Source organism: Peromyscus eremicus, chromosome 8a (genome assembly GCF_949786415.1).
Source record: "Peromyscus eremicus chromosome 8a, PerEre_H2_v1, whole genome shotgun sequence".
NCBI lineage: Eukaryota > Metazoa > Chordata > Mammalia > Rodentia > Cricetidae > Peromyscus > Peromyscus eremicus.
Genome location: NC_081423.1, coordinates 98750731 through 98777257, shown reverse-complemented (window position 1 = coordinate 98777257; position 26527 = coordinate 98750731). Strand labels below are relative to the sequence as shown.

Genomic DNA, 26527 nt, shown 5'->3' with positions numbered 1-26527 from the left:
AGCCTTCAGCAAAAACTCATGAATGCCACAGCTGTAGGCCATGGCTGCCAGTAACCCACTTCATGAGAGATTTCCTGGACAGGGTCTCATATGCAACCCTGGCTGACTTGGAACTTGCTATGTAGATCAGACTATGTTTGAACTCGCAGAGAACCATCTGCCTCTGCCTCTAGAGTGCTGGGATCTGGGATCAAGGGTGAGAGCCACCATGTCTCACTTTGAATTATTTTCCTTTTGGGGGAATTAGTGTTCAATTTCCATGAGCCTCCTTGGACTTGCCTCCACACGTTCCCCCGTAGCACCCAGATCACCAATACTCAAAGATGAGCATTTTTGTGTGCAGTGTGTGTTGTTTTGAGACAGGATCTTCTATGGCCCAGAATTTACTGTATCTGAGGAAGACCTTAAACTCCTGATCCTCTTGCACCCATCCACTTTTCGAGTGCTGGGATCACAGGTCTGCAGATCAAACTTCTGCACCGGACTGAAATGAAGCCAATCTAAAGACAATGAACAATGAGCCTTTCACCTAATGTAGCAAGCCTGAGCTGAGCTGGCGCCCCAGAGCATCAGCCAGCGAGGTGTGGGCTTTCCAGCGCCTCCCCAGGTCCGCGCTCCAAGTCACCCTGAGAGCGCGAGGGGGCGTGGTTTGGGGCGGGACTCCGCCTCGGGGCGTGGCCTGCTGGCGGGGCGCGGCGGGCTCCCTCGGGGTCCCGGCGGGCGGGCACTCGGCGGCCGCGGCGCGATGGAGGCGCCGGCCGAACTGCTGGCCGCGCTGCCCGCGCTGGCCACGGCGCTGGCACTGCTGCTCGCCTGGCTGCTGCTGCGGCGTGGGGCGGCCCCGGTCCCGGCCCCGGAACGCGCGTCCCCAGCGGAGGCCCCCGGGGCTCCCGCGCCGCCTGCGCCTCCCGAGCCCTGCTCCCCGGAGCCCGCACCCGCGGGGCCGCGCCAGCCCGAGCGCATGGCGGAACTGGGGGAGCCCGCGGCGGAGGAGCCGGCGGACGAGGGGAGGCAGGTACGCACTGGGGTCGCCGTGGGGTCCCCGGTAAGACACCCACGAGCCTGCCGGCCGAACCACCCCAGGAAGGGCCGAGCTAGCGGCCGGCAGGAAAGGAGGGTTCCTACGGCCGGACGCTCCATCCTCCCCCAAAGTGAAGCTGACCTCCCTCCCTCCCCGCTCTGGCGTTCCTGGGCGTCCCACGGCCGTTGACACTCTGCTCTGCACCCTCCTCTCTCCCCGCTTTTGCCCACCGGTGCCCAAATCCACGGACACGAGCCCTACCTCAAGGTCTGAATTGGAGTTAGCTTACTCCAATTCAGTACTTGACATCACAGTACTTTGGGATGGGGTGTGCGAGAAGGGAAGTTGCCTGTCTTTTAGGTCAACTTGAAATCCAGATTCCAGAGTCAATGTGGGCGTTGTATGAGGCTGGGAGGACTGGAGTCGAAGGAGGAGCATTTGCCGGGATGCATGTTATTGTCGTTTTAAAACTGCTTGTAGGTTTGACACCCTCAATCCCCCTACCCCCTGGGTTGCAGACGAGCCCGGCTTGTGTGGAACAAAAGGTGCAGGAAGAGGCGCTACCCCACCACCCCCGTCCCCACCTCCTGGGAGCCGGCCATCCGCTGACCAGGCCTTCTACAGGGTATCCCTCATACACTCGTTCTCTGATGCACTGTGGATTGGATCCTGGTTTGTCTCAGGTTCCTGGGATTTCACAGCTCCAGGCCGGGCCACCCACTCTGGTATTTGGTCAGATTTAAACACTTTGTTCTTCTGAGCCTTCATCCTGAAGGCAGGATGGCTAGGACAGTGGCAGCCGTGGGCTTGCGGCGTTGGTGTGTGGTCTGTGGCGCCTCCACTGCCCTTGCTGGATACAATAGTTTGCACCGGAGTAAAGCTCTTGGGACAGAAGAGGCGGCAGCGAGCCTGGGCCCAGGCCTCTCTCTTTGCTGAGTCTGCCAGACCCCCGACTAGCAGGCTCTTTGCTTGACAAGTGGGTGACTAATTGTGTCATTAGAGTGGCTTCTAACTTGCCCCAGCCAGGCTGTGAGGAGAGCTATTGTGTCAACCCAGGGAGGGTGGAAAGCTGCTGGAGGCTCACAGACCTGGGTGAATGGCAGGTGGGGCTTGGGACCCCTCTCAGGCCATCCCTGGCCCTCTCCACCAGCCCTGTTTCAAATTGTTCCTCCTTCGCCCAGCAGCAGATTTTATCTAGACCAAGATGTCTTTTAGGGGAGCACAGTCCTATCTTGATCCTTTGGAGCAGGGCAGTTTCCTCAGGAACTTCCCACAAGGCTGTTTGAGACACTCGTCTTGCAATGGGGTCAGTATAGTATTGAAACAGGGGCCTTCATATAATTAACCCGAGTGGGCATTTTGGATTTTTTTCTGGTTTTGGTTGGTTGAGGCAAATTCTTGACATGTAGCCTGGCCCAGCCTGACCTGGAGCCCACTATGTATTCAAGGCTGACCTCAAACTGAAAATCCTCCTGCCTCAACTTCCCAAAGCCTGGTGACTCACACCTTTATTCCAAGCACTCAGGAGACAGAAGAGGACAGAACTCTGTAAGTTCAAATCCATCTTGGTCTACATGATGAGACCCCCACCCCCTCTCCAAAAGAAAAACCAAAACAAAATCCTAGGATTATAGGCACTCACCACCCCACACCCAGGTTAGTGGGTGCTTTGGAGGACCAGGTACAATGTAGCGAGTTCAAGATGGCAGCAAGCTATCCCGAGGGAATCCACTAAACAGTAAGGCAGTTTCCTCATTTGGAAATCAGGCCCATCACCTGTGAGCATGCTAACCAGCTCCCTGGACTCCTGCCCGAAATGTCAAGTGGGCAGAATCCTAGGTGAGGGCGGGCCTGGGAGACAGGTGTGTGTGTGTGCCTTCCACACTTCCCAGTAGTGTGCTTTAGTGCTAGAAGTTGTTGCTTAGAAGTTGTTTTGAAATGGACTCAGGCATTTCCAAGTGTTTCCAGCACTTTCTTCTGATGATCACCCTAGAGGGGAGGGGGGACGAGATATGCCCCCAGGGAAGATAACTCGGGTTGGGGATGAGAAGCTCTGGCTGGATGATGCCCTCAGTGGAGGCCCCGTTCATGGTCCCTAAGTGAAAGGCAGCAGCCAGGGATCAGGAACCACCCCACCTGCTGTTGGCCTGGAGCCACTGCCCCTGAGAGGCTTAACTCACTCTCCCCACCTCATCCCCTCTTCATTTTCCATTAACTACTTCCCTCCTAATCCAGTCTTCTTTCCCAGCAAGGCCTGGGCAGTCTGTGGCAGCTGCAGCCTCTGCCTCACAAAGCTGATTATTGAAAAGGATCTGGAGCCCAGGGAGGCAGCCTTCAGCTGCTGCTGTAGATCACTTGAGCAGCATCCCCTCTCGAAGGCTGGGTGCCCTAAGGCCAGGGACCAGGTGGTGGGAGGAAGCAGTTGTAGACTGAGGCCTGAGTGCAGACTCAAGGGGGGTGGGGGCAGCCAACCTGAGGTCGGGAGGGGCTGGCCTTCCTCCCCACTCCCCAGCAGTTGACAGCCCAGGCAGGGACTCCGAGAGGTAGAATCATATTATTAGAATGTGTTTTTACCTCTCTGGTGGGGATTACTTGGGGTGGGCAGTGCAGGAAACATGGGGGGCGCACCTAATTCGTGCAGAGAGCTATGAGGCAACAGTGTCTGGACAAAAGTCGGTCCTTCTCAAAGCCAGGGAGCAGAGCTTTCTTGATGCTGATGTGTACGCTGGGGTTTTAGGGTGGTCAGGTCCCCTGTGAGATATCAGCATCCCAGCAAGGTCGTGTCTATATGGGAAGAGTCCCCGAGAGACCATGGCACAGGGTCACTCCAGTGACTCTGGGGTTAGACGCTTAGTCTGTGCCACAGTCAGCTCTCCTGGCATGTGCGTTCTAGTTCTACTCAAGAACAAAGTAAGAGCTGAGTGCTACTGTATTTATCTGGTACACTGTATACTTGGAGACTGAGATAGGAGTCTCATTCGAGTCCAGAGGCCAGCTGGAGCAGCATAGCAAGACACTCTCAAAACAGCAAAAAATAAACACACAGTAGGGGCTTTGTTAAAAAGATTCAGTTATTTTTATTTTATGTGTGTGAATATTTGCCTGCATGCATGTATAGGCACTACATGCAAAGGCCAGAGGGCGTCTGGTCCCCTGGAACTGGAATTACAGATGGTTATGAGCCGCCATGTAGGTTCTAAGAACACAATCCAGGTCCTCTTCAAGAGCATCGAGTGCTGAGCCACCTGTCCAGTCCCAGAGTAGGGACTTTTGTGTGTGTGGTACTTGGAGTGGAACCGAGGCCTGGGGCATGCTGAGCAAGCTTGGTACCATCGAGCTAAATCTCCAACACTAAGACATTTGTAAGTGTGGTCTCAGTGCTGGACTTTTTGTGTGCAGTACTGACACTAAGTTTCTATGGAAAAATGTCCTTGAAGACTAGAGATGTTGCCCCATGGTAAAGCACTTGCCTGGTTTAGATGAGGTCGTCGTGGGTTAGAGTCGTAGCACTTAAAAAGGAGAGAGATCTGCTGTTAGAGATACAGGCTAAAATTCTTTATTATGAATATACTTATTTATTTCGCGTGTGCTCATGCCAGTGGCATGGTGCCCATATGGAGGTCAGAGGGCAACCTGTGGGGGTCAGACTCAGGTTGTCAGGCCTGCATGCTGGAATTGTCTGTCAAGATTTCAGTAGTTACACACACAGAGAGAGAGAGAGAGAGAGAGAGAGAGAGAGAGAGAGAGAGAGAGAGAGAGAAAGAGAGAGAGAATGGACAGATGGCAAAATTGGTGTGTCTAGGCGAGAAGTGTGTGGGTTTCATTGTATTGCTCTTTCAACTTTTAACTCATCTTGCTAGCAAGTCCACCTTGTGACCCTTGTGACCCTGTCGTCCCCAGCCTTGTTGACACCAGAAGCTGATAGACCCAGCCCTCTCATAATGACCGAGGGACTGTTGAGCCCTTCCCTGCCAACTCTTCTGACTTAGCAGTCCCAACATGGTCCCACTTTGTTCTCTTTCCAAAACAGGTAGCAGAAGGCCAGAGAGACGCCCAGCAGTTCATGCCATGCGGGGTCTTGTCTTAGTCACCTTAGCTGATAGGACAGAAACTGTTGACAGGTGGCTTCGGTGACACATTTGTCTCCTGCATTTCTAGAAAAGGGAATCCTCAGGTCTCAGAGGCGGCAGGTTGGACTTTGGGGAGCTCTCCTGCCCGTCTTGGCTTGCCTCCAGCTGTGTCCTTGCATGGCAGAGAAGGGGGATGTTGTGGTGTCTTGTAGCATCCTTATGAAGGCTCTGCCCCCACCCAGTCAGCTGCCAGGTCCGCTGTTGTGTTGAGACAGGGGTTCCATATAGCTTCAGGGTGTCTTGAACTCACTGAGTAGCCAAAGATGGCCTTGAACTATTTATTTATTTATTTATTTATTTTTGGGAAACAGAGTTTTTCTGTGTAGCCCTGGCTGTCTTGGAACTCACTTTGTAGACCAGGCTGGCCTGGAACTCAGAGATCCACCAGCCTCTGCCTCTCCAGCGCTGGGGTTAAAGGCATGCGCTGCCGCCACCGCCACTGCCGCCGCCGCCACCACCACCCGGAGGCCTTGAACTCTTGGTCCTCCTGCTTCTGCCTCCTGAATGTTGGGATTTCAGACACGCACCACCACATACACTATAGCAAATAGTGTATTATTATTATTATTATTATTTATTTATTTATTTATTTTTGGTTTTTCGAGACAGGGTTTCTCTGTGTAGCTTTGCGCCTTTCCTGGAACTCACTTGGTAGCCCAGGCTGGCCTCGAACTCAAAGAGATCTGCCTGGCTCTGCCTCCCAAGTGCTGGGATTAAAGGCGTGCGCCAACACCGCCCGGCGTGTATTTTTAAAAATTAAGTTTATAGGTGTGAGTGTTTTGCCTGTATGCATGTATACCACAGAAGCCAGATCCACAGAATACCACAGAAGAGGATGTCAGATCCCCCTGGAACTGGAGTTCCAGAGTGTTTTGAGCCACCATGTGGGAACAGAACCTGGGTTCTCTACAAGGGCATCAAGTGCTCTTAACCACTGAGCTGTCTCTTCAACCCTAGAGATTACTTTTTTAAATTTAATGTTAAGTGTATGTGTGTGAGCCTGAATATATGTCCATGGACCATGTGCTTGCAAGGGGCCTACAGAGGTCAACAGAGGGGTCAGATGCCCTGGAACTAGTTACAGATGCTTGTGAGCTACCATGTGTGTCCTGAGAATGGAACCCATGGGCTACAGAGTGAGTTCCAGGAAAGGAAGCTACACAGAGAAACCCTGTCTCGAAAAACCAAAAAAAAAAAAAAAAAAAAAAAAAAAGGGGGGGGGGGAGAGAGAGAGAGAGAGAGAGAGAGAGAATGGAACCCAGGGCCTCTGGAAGAATAGTGCTTTTAACTGCTAAACCATCTTTCCAGCCCCCATAGAAATTACAGGCATGTGTCACCATACCCTCTCCCAAGCATTTCACCCTTTGGTTGACAGTGGGTAGCAGAGACTGCAGAAGTGGGCCAGCACATGGCTCAGTGGGTGAAGGTGTGTGTACCCAAGCCTGACAACCTAAATTGGATCCCCAGGGCACATGTGGTGGAAGGAGAGAACCAACTCCCACAAGTCGTCCTCTGACCTCCACTAGTGTGACATGGTACACACACACACATGCATGGACATACACACTAAAAGAAAAAAATAACAATTTTCCAGGTGGTGGTGGCACACACCTTTAATCCCAGCACTCGGGAGGCAGAGGCAGGTGGATATCTGAGTTCGAGGCCAGCCTGGTCTACAGAGCCAAGGTTACTCAGAGAAACCCCATCTGGAAATCACCTTCCAATAATAATAATAATAATAATAATAATAATAATAATAATAATTTTTTACATTTTAAATTTTATTTTGGATGTAATTTTATTTAGATGTTTTGCCTGAATGTATGTTTGTGCACCATGTGTGTCCCTAGTGCCCTCTGAGGTCAGAAGAGGGCACTGGATCCCTGGAACTGGAGTTAAGGATGGGTTATAAGCCACCATACAGATGCAGAAAACTGAACTCAGGTCCTCTGGAAAAGCAGCCAGTGCTCTTAACCTCTGAGCCATCTCTCCAACCGCTAAAATTTTCTTAATTACACACACACACACACACACACACACACACAGCAGAGATTGCATAACCCCAAGCCATGGGTAAGGGGAGTTCCTGGAATAGTTTTTCTCTTGGGTAGATTCTTAGTTTTTGAGGACTTACAGTCTGGAGGTAAATCTCAGGACGTGAAAGTACCTCCTCCACCAGGAGCTTCGGCTGCTGGTCTGCAGCAAGTCTCACTCTGGGCCAAACCACCCACAATTCCCACTCCCAGGGAATCCGAAACTGGCTTCTCCTCTGGCCAAAGCCTTAAAGAGATTTTAAAAGCTGTCCACCTACTCTATATGTGTGTGTGGCTTCAGTCACACACACACACACACACACACACACACACACACGCACACGCACACGCACACGCACACGCACACGCACGCACCTGCTGGTGATGGACCCGGAACAGTATCCTGCAAGTGCTCCAAGCTCCTGAGGACAGCCCACCCCAACTTTCAGTTATATTCAGTTTATCAAAGTCCTCCATCCTGGCTTCCTGAATGAATGACTACATTCCCCAACCCTCTCAATTCCGACTGCATCAATCCCTTCTTGATTTTCCTCTTTCTATTTTGAAATGTGGTGGATGGACGTCAGCCCAGCATTTGCCCTGGGGTTGAGTACAGTGCAGACCGCCCCCCACGGGACTTGCGTGTGTTTTGTTTCATTCTGGTTTTATGAAGCTCCTGGTGTCCTTTAAACCCTCTCATGGGAGCACTGCCCAAAACTGTTAATCTGATGGATTGAGTCTGCCATGCCCGCTCATTTGAGTGAGTTTGCTTAAGGCTGGCCAGTGTGCCCTTGACTGGGCTGTGCTCAGAGGCCGGGATGGTGTTTTTGGACTGGATGTCTGAACAGGGTAAGGTCGGGGTATGAGTGCTAGCCAAAAGAGCAGTGAGTCAGTCCATCTCTGTCTCAGTCTGACCCCCAGCATACACACAGTCCTCTCCCCATCTCCATCCCCCACTTTCCCTGTGCTGTACGCCAGCCCCTTAGCCAGTGCATCCTTATGTGTAAGTGTGCTCTCGTGCTTGGGATTTCCCCTCCCCTCCCCCTATGGGAAAGGCTCTGGTGTATAGTATCAACTCTGGGCCTGCTCCACCACTGCTGCCTTCTAGAACACGCAGCCACCATCGTTCTGATGATAGTGAAAGACACCCAGATGCATTCACGAAGTCCTCTCCCATCTCCTGCAGACACCCATTCTCCTCAGGTGTCTGTCATTGTCTGCCGCCTTCCCCAAATTTTTCCTGAAGTCCAGGCCTGTCTCACCCTCCTCTTTTCTCTGCCCCAAAAGTCCTTGCCTGTCTCCCAGAGCCTCCTCCCAAAGGAGCAGCTCCCCTGTAGTCCTGCTGGCTGCTGTTCCATGCCGTGTCCTTGCAGCCTGCCCGGTAACCTTTTCCCAGGCTTCTGCTGCCCGTGTGCCCGAGGCTGCCCAGCTCCGCCAGCTCCCAGTTTGCCGTCTATTAACCCAGAAGCCCCGTCCCAGCCTCCTTGCTTGCAGCCCTCTGCAACTTCTGCTGCACAGGGCAGACTCCAGCCTCTAAGGCTGACAGACCTTGATCACAGTGCTTACTGTCCCCACTGAGGCCACTGGTGTCTTCCTCATACTCAGGCCGTGTCTAGACACTCATGTTGACTAGTCAGCATGTTGACTAGCCTGGTATGCCCGGGCTGCATCTTTGTACAAGCCCTGTGCACATCCTGTCTCCGTGCCCTTGACCACGTTAGCAGATGTAAATCACCCTCCTCTCTGCTCTCCCTCGGCTCACTCGCCCATGCATCATCCTATTTGGCTCTCCTCAGAGCACTTAACCAGCATGAGGTCATCTTTTATTTTTTAGCACATTGTCTGTGCAGAGGAATGTCTGCACACAAGAATGAGAACAGGCCCTTACCCACCATGTTCACCACCCCTTCCTCACCCCTACCATGGGTCCACCATACAGCAGGCACCATAAGGTCTTTTTTAATAAAGAACATGCCAAACCAGCAAAAATCGAAACAAAAACTTGCTGCTGGCTCTTTGCTAAAGGCAGGTCCAGTCTCCTTGTCTCTTCTCTCCTTGCTTATGGCCTAGCTAGCATCCCCCTGCTGCAGAACTTCCTCCCAAGCCTTGTCTTATGCTCCAGAGGGGTAGCATAAGAGAGGTAGACTACTCTGTAAGGGAGTGAACTCCCAGTGCAAGATGTGTTCAAGCAGAAACTGGCACGTGTTTTACATTGGGTTCTCGTTTTAGCTGGAGTGCTAAGTATTTTTCTCCCTCTTGGGCCTGATGTGGAGCTCAGTACACAGACACAGAGAGAGCTGCCCGTATTATGGAAACCTTGGCCCCTCTTACCGTCCTGCAGATCCAGGCACCAAAACAGCTCTGAGCTGTCAGGCCCTGTAATCTAGGAGACCTCTGGCCAGACAGAGGGAGTCAAGGGACCCATGAATGGATGACAAAGGGCAGATCACAGGCCCTAAAGACCAATATACCTAGCTGGTGCCACATGCCGGTAATCTAAGCACTTGGGAGGTAAGGGTGGGAGAATTGCAAGTTAGTGTCATTCTCAGCAACGTAACAAGTTCAAGGCCAGCCTGGGCTACATGAGACTGTCTCAAAAACAAAGAAAGAAAATGGAGATTGTGGGGTCTGGAGAGATGGTTAAGGGCACTGGCTGCTCTTCCAGAGGACCTGGGTTTGATTCTCAGCATCTACATGGCAGCTCACAACTGTCTGTAACTCCAGTTCCTGGGGATCCAAGGTTCTCTTCTGACCTCTGTGGCCCAGGCATGCACATGGAACCAGACCCGACATACATACAGGCAAGACATCCCTGCGTACAAAGCAAAGAATAAGGACTGTGCTTCAAAGAATACTAAAAGTAGGGAAAATTAGAGGAGAGCGGGCCTGCAGAAGGTGGAGGTGACTTGTGGGGGTGGGAGAGCAGGAGTGCTGGAGTTTTGTCAGAGGCTGTGACGGAGTGAGTGTTAGGCTGTTGCCCTGAATACCTGGATGGATTGAGAGGGCCAGCTTGGGACAGGGTGAGTGGTTCTGTTCTGAAGAGAAGTTCCTTGCCCTAAGGAGCATGTCTTCTCATCGGTAGAGACGTAGTGAGAGGGGGCCCCAGTGTCCTCCTGGAAGCATTGTTTGGAGGTAGGGAGGTGGCCAAACTGATCCGCTAGGGCCTCTAGGGAGAAGGGCTCTGGGTTCCAGCTGGCTGGCACTAGCCAGCTCTGCTCTCCAGGCAGACTGCCAACCCCTCCTTGCCCCCCAGGCAAAGATGAAAACCGAGCCTTCCACTAGGGGGCAAGACCTGTAGGCTGTCTCCTCCATTCCCGCCTGCTTTACCCTTTCTCCAGGAGATCCTCCCTGAAGAGTTGGGACCAAACTGAGCTCTACCTGCCTGGCAGAGCTGCCATGGTCTAAAGACCGTCCAGATGACCGTCAGATTTAGTACAGGTCATTACACCCTGGGTTAGCTTTGGTGGCTAGCCACAGGGTTTCTGCTGATATTGTTGGTAGGATCCAAGACAGTCACATCTCCTGGGACAACACACACACACACACATGCAGCAGATGGGTACATACACATACACATGCAGCAGATGGGTACATACACATACACACACACGCAGCAGATGGGTACATACACATACACATGCAGCAGATGGGTACATACACATACACACACACACACACACACACGCAGCAGATGGGTACATACACACACACACACACAGCAGATGGGTACATACACACACATACACACACACGTAGCAGATGGGTACATACAAACACACACACACACACACACACACACACGCACACACATGCACACATGCAGCAGATGGGTACATACACACACACACACAGTGTAAGGGTACACACACACACACATACACACACACACACACACACACACACACACACACACACACCACGCACGCACGCACTCACACCCTTATTCTGTCTGGTGGTTTTCCTCTGCAGTACTGTCTGCCTGGGTCCTTGGGGATGCTGGTTAGAGACTTCCCCACCTCTGGAAGAAGCTAAACTGGAAAATTAACTCAGAACACGGGCAGTTGAAACAGTATCCATTCAGTTGCACTGAGCTGAGACTCAGTGGGGTGACTGGCTTTTGCTTGGTTTTGTTGAGAAAGCAGGCAGGTTTATTTAGTGTACTGCAGAGAGCAGCAGGCAGGGCAGCAGCAGCAGAACTGCTTGTGAGGTGATTGGCTTTGAGCCTCAGCCAGGCCTGCTGGGGGACCAGCCGGGATGACATCAGCCTGTGTTAGAGCGTCCAGTCTTCATGAGGTTGGTTTATCGTCCCTGGAAGCCTGCTCTGTGGGCTTGCCAGGGCCACTGCAGGAAAATGCCATGGGCTAGGGGCTTAAACAACAGCAATTTATTTTCTCTGAGGTCGAAAGTCCAAATCTAAGTGGTTGGCAGAGTGCATTTCTTCCAGAGCGTCTCATTGGGCGTGCATGTGATCTGTGTGTGCCAGTGTCTCTGTTTATGTCTGGATTCTCTGATAAGGATAGAGGATCTTGGATTAAGACCCATCCCAGGGATTGGGGAAGTGGCGCTTGCCACACATGCATGAGGACCTGAGTTTGAATCCCCAGCATCCACGTGCTCATACGCCTATAACGCCAGCACTGAGGGGTCAGTGGCAAAAGGATCATTGGGGTGTGATGACTGCCAGCCTAGCTCCGGGTTCAGTGAGAGACCCTGTCTAAAGGGAACAAGACGGAGAGTGGTAGACTAGCAGGCACGCATGCACGCGTCTACACACACACACACACACACACACACACACACACACACACGACCCCATCCTCAAGGCCTTACTTTATTTTATTTTAGAGATAGAGTCTTGCTATGTAGCTCTGTCTGATCTGGAACTCACTCTGTAGATCAGGCTGACCAAGAATGTACAGAGATCCTCCTGCTTCTGCCTCTCCAGTACTGGGGATTAAAGGTTTGTGACACTGTGTCCAGCTCCGCCTTATCTTTAAGGACAGGATCTCTCCCTGAATCCAGAGTTCACCAGTTGTGTAGGCTGACTAGCTGGTAAGCTCTGAGGATCTGCCTGTCTCCCATACACACCCCAGCACTGGAGTTACTGACATGCACAACCTTGCCCTTCTTTTCCATGGCTGCTGGGAATCCAGACTCAGTTCTCAGGCTTGTGCACTCTGCCCACCTCCCTAACGCCCCCTCATAAATTCTTTTGACTCTGTCTCATAGTCAGTGTGTGCAGACACCTCCTCTGCATGCAGTGTGTGATATACATGCCTGGTGACTTTAGACCACTCGACAATTTGGAGATCATGTTAGCCAAGTGTATTTAGCAGGAGGTACTTAATTCTCCATGTTTCTAGCACTGTTGTATGAAAGTCCTAGATAGATGTTTGTAGTCTAGACAACAGATCCTTCAGAGTGGGTCCCCTGCATCAACACGGGTGTCTCCTTTTTTGACCTGTTCACCTCCCTTAGCTACAAAGATACTTTGCTTTGCAACACTGGGGAGATGTCTGGTCTGCCAGGACACAGCCTTGCCCATGCTGGGGCAGTATGGCTCCTGCATAGCTAGCACTGAGTCTACAAGATCTGCTAAGTGAGAGCCCTGGCCCTGTAGCCTGAGGAGCTCAAGCCCCGGAGTCTGCCTCTTGTGACCCATCACCATGGGGCCTGTGAAAGCTTTATTTCCAGGCTCAGCCTACTGTTGACTTGGGAAGCTTCCTCCTGAGGCTGGCTGCTTCTCGGGGTGAAGCACCTATGTCAGTGTTTGTCTCCAGTGCAGGCTGCTCACTTCTACCCCTGCCCTCCCTCTCAAACCTCAGGTTTCCACACTGGCCTGCTAGGCTTCCAAGCCACAGTTCCTCGGGCCTCTCTTCCCCTCCTCACACCCTCCGGTCCCACATAGTCGGCCAATCACATGCCTCTCTCATCCTCAAACATTCCTGAAGTTGAAGTCACTCCTTCCTTCCACCAAGGCCATCCCAGGACGGGATGGGGTGCCTCTCCCAGCCATCTGTTTATTGAATCCATGTGTGGGAGAGACCAGGCTAAGGGGGTGGAGTTCCAATTTTGGGTAAATGGTCACTGAGATGACTGGAGACAGAAAGGAACGTTGGTTGGAAGAAGCCAGGAAGGCCATTATCTTGGAATAGCTGGGCTGTGGAGCTGGCCTCGGCCCGAGGTAGCGCAGCCAGCTTTCCCCATGTCTCTTTACTCACTAAGGTGAGGGTGGGGGTTCTAGGCCACTTGCCAGAATGCCTGCACAGGCACTACCTGGGAATGGCCTAAGTTGAGGGCTTGTGGTACCCAGGGTCCTCTGTCACCTCCTCCTCCTCCTCACCCTTGAGTTTACCCTGACATGCTGGACATGTGGACATGCTCACACTGGACCTCGGAGATGTCTTCCCCACTCCCCCACCCACCCACCCACCGCTTCCCCAGCTTAGGGGGTGGTCACTCTAGGGCCCCATCCCTCAGCCCACATCTCACCCTTTCCTGAGAGAGGACAGGGTTCATCTGGCTAAGCGGCACTGACCCCTGGCACTGACCCCTGCCGTTGTCTTGCAGGATGAGGAGCAAGATTCAGACAGTGAGACGGGACCGCCCACTGAAGAGCCTGAGGAAGAGGATGGTGAGCGGCACCCACTCCCAGGAGGCTGCAATCTGGCTCTCCCTGGGCCACTCGGGGGGCAGTGGGATCTGAGAATTGGGGGGCCACGGGGGCTTGAGGGTGGATGGAGTAAGAGGGGCTATGGGATGATCAGGGCAAGGCCCCGCCCAGCCCTGAATACCTCCTTTGCACTTTTGGTCCTTGCTTTTTGGTCTGTAAATCAAGTATTGTTGGGTGCAGGAGGCCTCCCCTTAGGGGTGACAGCTCCCTGGCTGCCAGGTCTCCCCTCCCAACCATGTCTGTCTTTCTGTTGGCGCTCTCTCGGGTGCATTTTGTTGGGAGGTCTCCCAGGAGATGGGGCTGCTTCTTCTGAGCTCTGGGTGGCTCAGATGGGAGAGAAGGAACCACAGGAACATGAAACCAAGAGGCCCCTGTGTGTCTTAGACAGACAGACAGACTGTCTGATCTGTCACGTTTTATTTCCATCAAAAAGAAACTGGAGAAAACCAAAAACAAAACAAAATGTTAATATTTATTGGATCAGTACAGCGAGTATACAGAGTTTTGGGGTTTTTTGTTTGTTTGTTTGTTTGTTTTTTGGGGCGAGGGTTTTTTTTTTTTTTTTTTTGAGACAGGGTTTCTCTGTGTAGCTTTGGAGCCTGTCCTGGAACTCTCTCTGTAGACCAGGCTGGCCTTGAACTCACAGAGATCCACCTGGCTCTGCCTCCCAAATGCTGGGATTAAAGGTGTGCACCACTACTGCCTGGCGGATATTTCATTTTTTAGAAGAAGCAAGACCAGCTGCAGCTTTAAGCCAGCTGCTGTCAGGAACAATGGGAAGCAGGGGGGTTAGGAATGGGGAAACTGAGGCTCCTGTGGGTGTCAAAAGCGATGAGGCTCCAGGCCCTCCAGAGAGTGAGCAGAGCCGTGGGTGTCTATTGGTACAGCCTCTGAGGGGACCCAGGCATAGGCAGTGGTAGGTGGGGTGTCAACCCCTGGCCAGCCAGGCCCCTGCACTCCACTCCTAGATCAAGTTAGGAGCTAACAGCAACTGTGGCCCAAGAGTCTATCCCTGTTGGCATGGGCACCAAGGTCCTGTGAGTGGCTTGAGCATGCAGAAGGGAAGTCTGGAGACCCCGGGTTCAAACAAAGTGAGAGACCGACAGCCCGCTTCCTAACTCAGCTGACATCCATAAGCCCTGTACCCAGCCCCATGCTTACCCCTGAGTTCTCCCTTTCTCATCTGAGCCACTGTCCCTGGACAGCCCCCCAATACTCATGGCTTGCCCCTATAACCAGGCAGAGAGAGAAAGGCCAATGTTCTCAGCTGTCCGAAGGAAACAAGGATTCCTTCCCCTCCCCGCCCCCCCCTCCGCCCCCACCATCCCCTCTGCAAGAAGCAGCTCAGCCTCCCAGGCTAATTGATTAGTGTCGCTAAAATGACTTCCCCTAGCGACTCAGATTCATGATGCCTGGAAGAGGAAGCCCCCACCCTATACGCACTCCCCAGGGGCTCTCACACCCAGCCCCTCGCTCTAACAAAATTGGATTCGGCCCACCGCCTGTGATTAAGTTAAAGCCTGCATCAGTGGGCTGGCCTGGCGGGCTGGAAGAGCATCAAGCTAATAAGACTTGCCCCATAAACCAGAACCCAGACCTGCACTAAGCTGGCAGGACTTTTTAATGTTTATTTTTCTAAAACAGCAACACCCAGGTGCTGAGGTTCACTGGTTTTGTCAGTTCTGGGTCCATCCTGAGGGCTGTTTGCAAGCCCAGGCTACAGCCATGGTTTGCTAGCATGCAGGATGTTCGGGGCTTAGAAATAAACAGAGACCTCTTTGCTCCACAGTAGGAACGCTGCAGCTCCTTGCAGCGGATGGAGTTGCTCAGGGAAGCTCCCTGATCTGTCCACACCCTGGACCCGGATGGAGTGGAGATTCCTACTTTATTAGCCTAGCTGGGCAGAGCTTAGCCTGGCCGGGAGGTGGGGGGGTTGGAGGGCTGCGGGGGAGGGGGGCAGTTTCAGAGAAGTATTCAAGGAAGGGAAGGGCAGCCCAGCTCTGCCTCAGACCCCTAGGGCCACCATCTCACCCCAGCAAGAGCCCTGGCAGCCAAGCCAACCCCAGTTGACTCATATGCCTCTGTCCACTCACCCACAGTCACCTTGCTCTCCTGTACCCTCTGTATTAGTTGGCTTGAAGCTTGATGTGGACCAAGCTGGCCTGGAACTCCCAGAGATCTGCCTCCCAGGTGCTGGGACTAAAGATGTATGCCATCACACCTGGCTCCATCAACACCTCCTGCGGCCCCTCCCATCTCAGCCGCCCCTCCCATCTCAGCCGCCCCTCCCATCTCAGCCGCCCCTCCCATCTCAGCCGCCCCTCCCATCTCAGCAGCCCCTCCCATCTCAGCCGCCCCTCCCATCTCAGCCGCCCCTCCCATCTCAGCCGCCCCTCCCATCTCAGCCGCCCCTCCCATCTCAGCAGCCCCTCCCATCTCAGCAGCCCCTCCCATCTCAGCCGCCCTCTTTTAGGACCAGCTGCTGATTTGAGGCTTTTCTGTGTAGGCCTCGGGCAGCTGCCTAGTGAGGACCCCAATCCTCCTACATGAGGATTGATGAGGGGACAGCATGGCCCCTGCAGAGTGTTTGGGTTCTGAAATCATCTCCAGAACCTTCTTCCTCTGAGCCGGGAGAGAATGCTAATCCCAGCGCCCTTTTCTTCCGGGTCAGCGTCCATCTATCTGATGACATGAGTCGGGAGTCTGACCTGCTGTGATGTGGAGGTTTCTCAGACTCCTCAGGCAGGAGAAGTTCTAGAATAGCAGCTGGAAGAGGAGTCAACAGTGTCCCTGGTTGTCACCATCCCCAGCCTTTCTCTGTCTTCACAGGCATTAGAGAGAAGCCAGCCAGCCCGACATTCTCAGTCCCCCAGACACTGAGGGATTGATTCCAAGCAGATTTTCTCATTAGGACACCCCTCTTTTCCCTGCTGCCCTACATCTCCTGCCTCCCTCTGCTGGGGTACCCCAGCATCTGTGTTGTCGCTGTGTCACATGCCCTGGCCCTTGTCTGCCGACCCACCCCCACCCCCACCCCCCCACCCCCGTCAGACCTGCAGATTTGCCCTTTCTAACAGCCTGCGGGCACTGGAGGCCGCTCTCAGGCCCTGGCAGTCCGCCAAGCCTGTTCATTCGTACGTCCCATCTTAGGCCTGATGTATGCCTTCAATTGCTGATAACCTGGGGGGGTGGGGGTGGGGAGACAGAGCGACTGGGCCTGGCTGTCCCAAGCCTAGGAGAAGAGAAGGAAGGCTGAGTCCCTGGGGTCCAGTGTGGGGACCCACGTGCTCCCTGAGATGTGAGTGGCGTGTGCTGTAGGTGTGATCAGCATAAACGGGTTAAGGGAGGCCACATGGCAGGAGTTGGATCAGGGTTGGGGGATGATCCTTGCAGGCAAACAACTGAAGTACTTGAAAGACAGCTCTGGGCTGGCTTAAACCAGCCTGGGGAGGGGATGACATTTGGAAGATGGAGCAGCCCAGGGGATAGTTTCTGTCTGGGTCTCGCTTCCATCTGACCCCCATTAAAGACCAAGGCGTAGGAAACCAGAGGAGTTCATAGAAAGGACAGGATGAGCCTGGGGTCAGGTGCGGGGGTGAGAAGATAATGTCACTGAGTGTGCGGCCCCCTCTGAAGCTGGGGCTGCATTCAGGCTGGTACAAGGACTGTGCGTGTGGCTTGTCGGCCTCTCTGACAACAAGTTTTCTCTGTGTAGCCCCGGCTGTCCTGAAGACCAGGCTGACCTCGAGCTCAGAGATCTGCCTGTCTCTGGCTCCTGCTCCTGAGTACTGGGATTAAGAGCATGAGCCACCCCCCAGGGGTTGTTCTTTTGTTTTGTTTTGTTTTTCATCTACCCACTGAACCATGTTGCTAGACTGCTTCTTTGAAAACAATCAGAGGGAGAGCTGAGGGTGTAGTTCAGGGAAGGATGCTTGCCTAGCCTGGCATGTGCGAGGCCCTGAGTTTAGTCCCCAGTTACACACACACACACACACACACACACACACACTAAACTAACCATGGAATGGGGGTGCTGCTGGGCATCAATGGGGACAGCCTAGCCTCCCAAGTTGGTGATAAACTTACCTACTGTCCCCACAGGAGCGGCCTTCTCCTTCAAGTACAGCCCTGGGCAGCTGAGGGGAAGCCAGTACAAGCAGATGATGACCAAAGAAGAATTGGAGGAGGAACAGAGGTAGGCGGCTTCTGGAACACTAGTATAAGGACCAAGCAGGGGTGAGCCAGCCCCCCATGTCCTCTTCCCTCTTGGGTAGGGGTGGGGATGTGCATCCTTTCTTGTCCTGGTAATGTTCAGCCAGCCTCAATCAAGGGAAGATGTTCCCCCGGGGCAGGCAGCACAGGGGAGGGCGTGAGAATAAAGCGGAGACTATTTCTTGATTCTCTCTGCCTGAAGCCTCCCCAACCTGGAGAAAAAAGAGACAAGAATGAGATGCCAGGAAAGGGCCGGAGCAGCCTCACTGTTCACTTAGGCGTAGAGTCCCTGACAAAACCAATTTGTCACTTGAGGACAGAGAGAGATTCTTGGTGCTCATCCATCTGGCAGCCTCCCTCCTCCCGGCCCCCACCCGCCGCGTCACTCCCTATCTGTTCCACTCTGCACAGCTCAAGGCAGCTGTTCGGCTTCTGGTTTCCTGAATCAGGCCACTCTCCCCTCCCCGACCAGACCCCCCCACCCCCATGTGTCCATCAGGTTCCCCTCCACATCTTATCTGGACTGCATGGGTGGCTGAGGGAGGCTCTGAAGCAGTGGGATGGCCAGGGCGGCCACAGGAGGAGCCCCTCCATGTGCCCCTGCTGTCTGCCCCCCCCCCCCCCCCCGGCTTTGTAGAAGCAGAGCCCTTGCATTCTAGTGAAGTCTCACTGAGAACAGCACCATTTTCCAGACCTGGCACCCAGAGGAGCTGGGGAGGGGGTGAGGAGGGGGGACGAGCCCTGATTCATGGTACCACAACCACCCTGCTTTCAGGATCCTGTCTCCCTGCCAAGATGCTGCTTCACAGGAAGCCTCCTCACCCTGGGTGCAGAGGGGTGTTGGTGTGGGTGCAGGCAGGAGAAAGCCCTTTCCATGAGAGTCCCTGAGTCCTTGGATGCTGCTGCCTCTTGTTGTGACCCCATTTGCCACCTTTATATTTCAGGATTGAGCTGACCTCTGACCTCACCTCCCTGTAGCGAGTCCTTTAGTCCTGGGCCACAAATGTTCTTGCAAACCCTTGTGGTAAGGAGGTTGGTTTCGTAGACTAGCGGGGCTTCCTCACGTTGTCTGCTAATGTGTCCCCAATGCCATTGACGTGGTCTAAATCCTCTTCCTCCACCTTCTTCATAACCAATTAATGCATTTCGTCCCATCTGAACCTGTCTTGTTCTTCCCGTGCACGAGGAATCCCAGACACCAAAAGAACCTTTCCCAGGGGCCAGTTCAAGTCCCTGGTGGACCTAAGGGGTCCAGCTGGTTTGGGTGCTAGTATACTTAAGGGGGGACCATCATCTCTGAGACCTGGGGTGCTATGGGAATATGCATACATCTTGTGAGGTGGCCATTGTGGCTTTGTCTCACACAGAGGAGAGACAGCTGGTTGCACAGTACATGACAGAACCCTGAGAGGGCCTGTAATCCCTCCATGATGCAGGGCGGGCAGGACTGTTGATCTTCAGAGTTGGGCCTGCAGGCTGAGGCCTTGGCTGCTTGTGGCCCACTCCCTGCTGATGTCAATGCAGAGGGACAGACATGGTCACATTCACTCATTTTTCCAGGCTAGTTTGGAACTCCTGTGGCGGAGCTGAGCTGTTGCCACAGATCCTTCGAGGGTTCAGCCCTGGCTGGAGAGGCGTGAGGGCCTGACCACCACCCCACCACCACCCCAGCCATCCCAAGCATTCCTGGGGGTGGGGCTTGGGTTGCACCATAGCCTCATTCTATCCACTCAGGTCGATGCACTGTGGGCCTTGAGGGGCAGTCAGAGTAGGAGAGCAGTTAGGGCTCAAGTTTGAGATCTGCCACCGTCCCTTGTGTTCACAGTTAGTGGGTGGCAGCCAGGCCTCAGTTTGGGGTCTGCCACTGCCCGTGTTCAGAGCTGAGGCCAGGAAATGAAAAGGCAAAGTCACTTCTGTGTCATTTTCAAAGACAGCAGATCCCCCACTGCCTGAGGGCCTTTGCCTCCAGGGGACCCCAGAGCACCCACGGATGCTTGCTGTTCTGTGGGCTAGAGATTGTGCGGAGGAGCTGCTCTTGGGTGAGGAGGGAGTCCCTGACTCCTCCTCTGCACAGGGAGGTCCCAGCAGGGCCTGAGTTTATGTTCATTCCATGACCCTACCCAGCATGCTTCCTGCGGCTCTCACACGCCCTCCCCATCTGACATCTGCCTGCTTCCCCTCCTACCCCTGCATGTGGCCGCAGCTGAAGCTGCTGGGGGCGCCCCTGACCACACCACTGCGCCTCCTCTGATGCTTGGGGTTACGGAGGCTGTTCAGTTTGGCTTCGCCTTTCTGTCTCTGGGTTTTGGAGAGGTGATAGTTGCAACACAGATCGGGACCCAACTGAGTTTGGGGAACTGCCCTGGAACTGTCCCCTGAAAAATACCACAAATGTAGGATCGGGGAGATGCCTGCTGCCAAGCCTAACGGCCTGAGTTTGATCCCTGAGACTAACGTGGTGAAAAGCGAGAACCAACTCCTTGTCCCTTGACCTCCATGTGTGCACATCCACAATGTACACAGTCACAGATCCACACAAAACAAATAAGAATGTAATAATAATAATAATAATAAAAAAACCCATAATGTTACCCTCAAACTAATGAAACCATCCTCAAGCTGGCCCTCCCAGACGGCCTTTGCCCGATCCGAGGCTGGCACACAGGGAGCACCTGGTTAACAGGTAAATGTTGCCTCTCATCTTGAATGACCAGCTGGGCCACCATAGCTGCACCTAGCTCTGCAGCGCTCCCTGCTCTGCTCTCCCCAGGCTCACTCCTTGGGATTGTCAGTACGGAATGGAGAGGTCCCAGTGGGTTCTCTTCTGATCTCCATTGGGAATGCCTGCCCTTGGATCTGCTCCAGACAAAGCTGTCCAGCTCCTGGGAGGAGGCTAGGCAGCAACTGCTCTAGTCTGGCTGCTGTGCACGCTAACCTTTCTGAGTTCCCTCTGAGCAGACACATACTCCCTCCCCTGCTCCCCACATCGGCTCTGCCCCTGCCTTCCTCCTAAGCCTCTCTTGGGGGTGCTGCCTCCCTCTGTGTGAGTGGAATCATTGGCTAGCAGGCTTTTGACAGCTCCCCCTAAGCAAGAGGCTTTTTCACTCCACAAGCTAGTGAACCAGGCTTTGCAGCTTGGCAGGATATCCCATCTACTGGTTCCAGAGGGAAAGTGGAACCCAGCTTGTACACTAGGCTGTGTGGACAGGTCAGGCCAGGCCCCGCACTGCTGTGGCTGGCAGTCTGAAGGAGTGCCAACTTTTGACTCATGGAAACAGACAGGGCCCAAGAAGAGGGTTACATAGGGCAATTAGGGCAGTAAGGGAGGACCCAGATCTTCCTATAGTTCTGGCGAAGATCTTCCTGAGTGAAATTTAATGGCTGGAAGTATGCATTGACTCCAGCTTCCAGGAGAGGGCGCCAAAGGCAAAAAATAAGATCACTCACCTTCAGAGAGCAATCAAGACTCTTGGTTTTTTTGTTTTGTTTTGTTTTGTTTTGTTTTGTTTTGTTTTGTTTTTTTGGCCTTTCCGGAAACCTAAAGATCAGCGAGCTCACTGCCGGGCCACTCTGTTTCTCAGAAGCTGGAAGTGGCAGGTGGCGGTCGCCACCTGGCTGGGGGTGGGGGACAAACAGACCCACGGAGCCTGTATCACTGCAGAGTGTTAGGAGCAAACCGCTGGTCTGAGAAAGCAGCAGTCTAGCATGGCCTCTGTGATTCCAACCATCTGCCTTCTGTGCCCACTCTGTCCTGTGCTGCCTCTGAAGTAAACTGAGCAAGATACATGATCTCTTTCTCCCCGTTTCTCTTTACAGAACTGAAGAATAAAGAAGGTGTCCTTCTTAGCCGCCTCCTGAAGGCTTTCTTTCCTTTTGACATCTTAAAAGCTTGATTTAAAAAAAAAGGGAGGAGCCCATGCAGGCTTGGGGTGGGGGCGGGGGAGTTTGCCAGCAAATCTGCTGACACGTTGGCCCACCCCAACTCCCGCTGGGCTCCCCTGGACTAGCAAGATCTTCAGGACTGGTTTTGTCTCTGTCCTGCTCAGAGGTGTTTATTGGGAGAAGGGGGGACTTGCCAAGAATATGGGCTCAGGCCCTGGGCTTTTCTTAGCAACCATGCTTGCTCCCACCCACCCCCACTTATGCCCCCACACCCCGTCCACACAACTGCCCTGTGCTTTTGTTCTCACAGAAGCCAAACCACCAGATTTGAGACGAATGAAGTAAAGCCCACCAGGGCTCACTTGCTGTCAAAGGTGGTCACACACACACCCGGGGGCGGGGCTTTCCTCCTCTCTGGCAGGAATGATTCATGCCAGGTACTGGCTTTAACACGGCCTCCTTTTTGTCCCCCCACCCCCACCCCAGAAGTCTCGGGCCACCCCTCTTTGTACTGAGAGGCCTCTCCACTAGTGTCCTCACCAGCTCAGCTTAGTCTCCACTCTGGCTTACAATAGCAGTGTTAGCTTCCAGCAGATTTCTGGATTGTGTATTTTCTAGGTTTTTCCTAGATGACTTTGAACCTCATAATCACCCAGCAGTCCCAGGTTAGTTTTTTCAGAATTTTATATTTGACAGTATTTATACCAGATGACTCTGAAGTCTTAGACTTGTTGGTGAAGACATTTTTTTTCCTAAAGCACTAAGTTTTTAGAAGATTTTCCATTTAATAGAAAACTAGAAAAATGTCCAGCATCGACTCCTAAGCCGCGTGTGTCCCTGGCGGCCTTCTCCCGTGCCTAATGACTTGGGTTCGAGGCTTAGGGCTGAGCCGGCAACAGAGCAGCAAACGCGACTCAATGCCTTTGACACAGAGCCACGTGACCACAGTCACACTCACTTGTTCCTAATTAGCAATAGTGAAGTCCCTGTCTAGGCTGGGGCATCCTCCACACAGAGGAGTGACTTCTGGATGTTGTTAGTTAGGCTTATGTGGAAACCTGAGCGTGGCTTGTGAGCAACAAGCCCCTCACACTCCTGGCGGCTTGGCTCGATGTGTACAGCCTGTGTTCTGGCCAATAAAAAGTTAAGTAGAGGACCTTGGTTACTGTGTGTTTCTTCAGTTTGCTTTATTTAAAAACAACAAAAACCTCTTTAGAAACAAACTTTAAACTTCCTCTCATTTTGATGCTCCGGCAGAACACAAAGCCATATGCATACCCAGTTACAAATTCACAGCCCAGGGCTGGAGAGATGGGTGTTTGCCTAAGAACACTTGCTCTTGCAGAAGATATGGGTTCTGTTCCCAGCACCCAGATGGTAGTTCACAACCATCCATAAATCTAGTTCCAGGGGATCCAGTTCTCTATTCTGACCTCTAAGGGCATCAGACAAACATATGGTACACATACATATATGTAGATGAAACTCCCGAATACATAAAAATAAATAAGTATATACCACAGCACTGCGGGTATGGGGTGGTGGTGGTGGTGGTGGTGGTGGTGGTGTACAGCTGTGATCCCAGTACCCAGAGGCAGAGTTTACATAGTGAATTCTAGGCTAGCAAAGTCTATATAGTGAGACCATCTCAACACGCCCCCCCCAGAATCCTAAAAATAATAGTAATAATAATTATAATATACAATCATCATGGCCACCAAAACATTATGGACAGTTCATTAAGAGACAGTGCTACCAGGCGGTGGTGGCGCACGCCTTTAATCCCAGCACTCGGGAGGCAGAGCCAGGCGGATCTCTGTGAGTTCGAGGCCAGCCTGGGCTACCAAGTGAGTCCCAGGAAAGGCACAAAGCTACACAGAGAAACCCTGTCTCAAAAAAACAAAAACAAAAACAAAAACAAAAAAAGAGACAGTGCTAAACATATCTGACAGTGATTTCATCCATGCTTTCAGTAACCCCCCTCTGTTTACCATACCTCTTTTCTTCACATAGTAGGGTACAAAATACACCCTGCATGTCCCTCTTCCTCTCACACAGAACTGAGTATAGACCTAGCTTGTCTAGACCAAGGAGGGTAGGAATTGCGACAGCAGTACTCCAACGTCTAGATGCTACGGTAGACAGAAAACCATTCATTGAGTGGAGGATGTGGGGTTGAGGGGGTAGAACTTACAGTAGAAGGAATGTCATTAAAAGCACAAGTCCACCGGGCAGTGGTGGCGCATGCCTTTGATCCCAGCACTCAGGAGGCAGAGCCAGGCGGATCTCTGTGAGTTCGAGGCTAGCCTGGGCTACAAAGCAAGTTCCAGGGAAAGGCACAAAGCTACACAGAGAAACCCTGTCTTGAAAACAACAACAAAAAAGTACAAGTCCTAGCCTGGCATGCTGGTGCACATCTTTAATCCCAGCACTCGGGAGGCTGAGGCAGGAGGATCTCTGTGAGTTCGAGGCCAGCCTGGGCTACAGAGTGAGTTCCAGGCCAGCCAGAACCACAAAGTGAGGACTGTATCAAAGACAAAAGGAAGGAAAAAGAAAAAGCCTAAGACCTAACATATCGGGACCACCTCTCCAGGCGGTCCAGTGGCTGACAGCTTTGCTGAATCCTGCTCAGACCTACAGCATGGCTACAGCAGACATGGCCCTGGGGAAGGCCGAAATCTGAGCCTGCAGGTGTGGCTCACCTTCTCTCCGGGCCCCAAAGCAGTAGTGTGCCATGGAGGAAATGGTACAGGAAACTACAGAATCAAGAACTCAGGATAGCAAGGCGGAGGCAGGATGCAGGGGCCAGCTGTCAAGCACAGGGCAGTGCAGTGGAGCCAATAGGACCACACACGGTTCCTAGTTTCAGCTGTCCAGCCCACCCTTCGTATTTGCCATGGGAGTCATTCTGCGCTGGTCAGATGGTGTGGCGGAGTCTCGTAAACCACGAGGCAGCCACAGAAACCATGTGGTCAACACCGAGGTCCATCTGCATCCACACCCACTTTGTGTACATAAGGAAAAGGTACCTCTTTCTCAGCAGAACTCCACGGGCTAGATTTCAGCCTCCTCTCTCCATTGCCCAGCACTTTGGCCTGCACATCTGTATGCCCCATTTCCCTTGCTTCTGGTTCACCGTCTAAACTGAGGCTGCTCCTGATCCCCTATTCTCAGCACACCAAGCCACTTAGTAAAACAGGCCTCTCTTCCTCCTTGCCTCACTGTGAGATGCAAATCACTACAGGCCCTTGAGGAAAGTGAGTCACAGTGAATCTGAGACCCAGGATTTCAGGGCTGAGTGGTAGTGCAAACCACCTCCTGCATTTTAAGTGGGTCTTACACTGGAAAGCAAACATAGTTAGAAAAGTGGAGAGTCTCCACCTGGCCGATGGCACAGGTACCACCCGCACCCTCACCCCACCCTCACCCCACCCTCGGTCGGGAGTATCCTTTTCCTCTCATCCTCTCTTCTCAACAGAGTTCAGAAAGAACAGCTGGCCGCCATCTTCAAGCTCATGAAGGACAACAAGGAGACGTTTGGTGAGATGTCTGATGGTGACATGCAGGAGCAGCTCCGACTCTATGACATGTAGGCCTGTCGCCCAGCAAGACGTGACCCAGGACATCCTGATGACCCTGAGGGACCTGGTCCAGGCAGTTGTGATTCCCAGACTTTTGAAGGACTATCTTGTAAAAACAGATAGAGATGTGTGTTATATAAGGATTCGCTTGGCCTCTGCAATTTTTATATCATGTTCGAGGAATCGACATTGTTTTCTTCGGAGGAGGAAACCCCTGACCCTCTGGCTTCAGCTCACTGGTGAGGGGCCACCTGTGTTGTGTTCTATAGACCCAGGGCAGGTAGCCCAGGATTGCTGATGAGGGCTTGATGCTGGGACCCTAAGCATACTGTGTAGACGGAATACAGGGTGCCACAGGGGAGATGGGTGTTATCTAGAAACACTATACTCTTCATTCTGCCCCAGGGGCATTTCTGGAAGTCGCTGGGGTGGCAGCCACAAGTCTGATTGAAAGGCTCAGCTGTTACCCTGGGGCAGAAGAGTGGGGTCAGTAGATAGAGTAGTTACCACTGCCGAAGCTGAAGGTGTGCACAAGTGTGGCACACACAGAACGATGCTGGACACTGTAGACAGAAGAAATAACACACACAACAGGACCTGGGCCGGAGCGTGTGCTTAGCAAGTTCAAGGTCCCTGAGTTTCATCCCCAGCACCAGAAACCCTTCTCCTCCAACCCATCCCCCCAAACGACAGTGTGATCTGTACCTTTGGTGAGACTAAAAGGCCTTTAGAAAATGAGAAGCTACCAGAAAGCTTCAGGAAAATGTTCCAGCGTCCCCTAAAATAATGCCTGGGTGCCAGGGTAGGACTACTCAGTGATGATGGGGATGGACCACAGCAGCTCCTTCGTGCCCACAAGTCCTACTGTTTGTCACCCCACTTTGCCAGAGCAAACTGAATCAAAGGTATGCTGAGGACAGGAAGTGGGAACGCTCTTAAAACCAACTTTTATTTGCTAAAATAAAACGAAATCAACATAAAGACATAACTCAAAC

The 26527-nt window shown here is 52.8% G+C and overlaps 1 protein-coding gene across 2 annotated transcripts; it reads left to right on the top strand.

Moving 5' to 3' along the window:
• The first annotated feature begins 745 nt into the window (after nucleotides 1–745).
• On the top strand, nucleotides 746–25675 carry Mxra7 (matrix remodeling associated 7). Of its 2 annotated transcripts, XM_059272179.1 has the most exons (5): nucleotides 746–1015; nucleotides 13755–13818; nucleotides 17959–18052; nucleotides 19014–19093; nucleotides 21886–21993. In XM_059272179.1, the coding sequence occupies exons 1-4, from the start codon at nucleotides 746–748 to the stop codon at nucleotides 19045–19047; spliced, it is 462 nt and encodes a 153-aa protein (XP_059128162.1). In that variant the 3' UTR covers nucleotides 19048–19093; nucleotides 21886–21993. The 2 variants fall into 2 exon arrangements, with proteins under 2 accessions (XP_059128162.1, XP_059128161.1); XM_059272178.1 differs by lacking the exons at nucleotides 19014–19093; nucleotides 21886–21993 and adding an exon at nucleotides 25430–25675.
• Nucleotides 25676–26527: the final 852 nt, after the last annotated feature.

Coding starts and splice junctions, on each gene's coding strand:
- Mxra7 (XM_059272178.1), top strand. CDS start 746: ATGGAGGCGCCGGCCGAACTGCTGGCCGCGCTGCCCGCGCTGGCCACG. Junction 13,819..17,958: donor AGAGCCTGAGGAAGAGGATG/GTGAGCGGCACC, acceptor CTGTCCCCACAG/GAGCGGCCTTCTCCTTCAAG. Junction 18,053..25,429: donor GAATTGGAGGAGGAACAGAG/GTAGGCGGCTTC, acceptor TCTTCTCAACAG/AGTTCAGAAAGAACAGCTGG.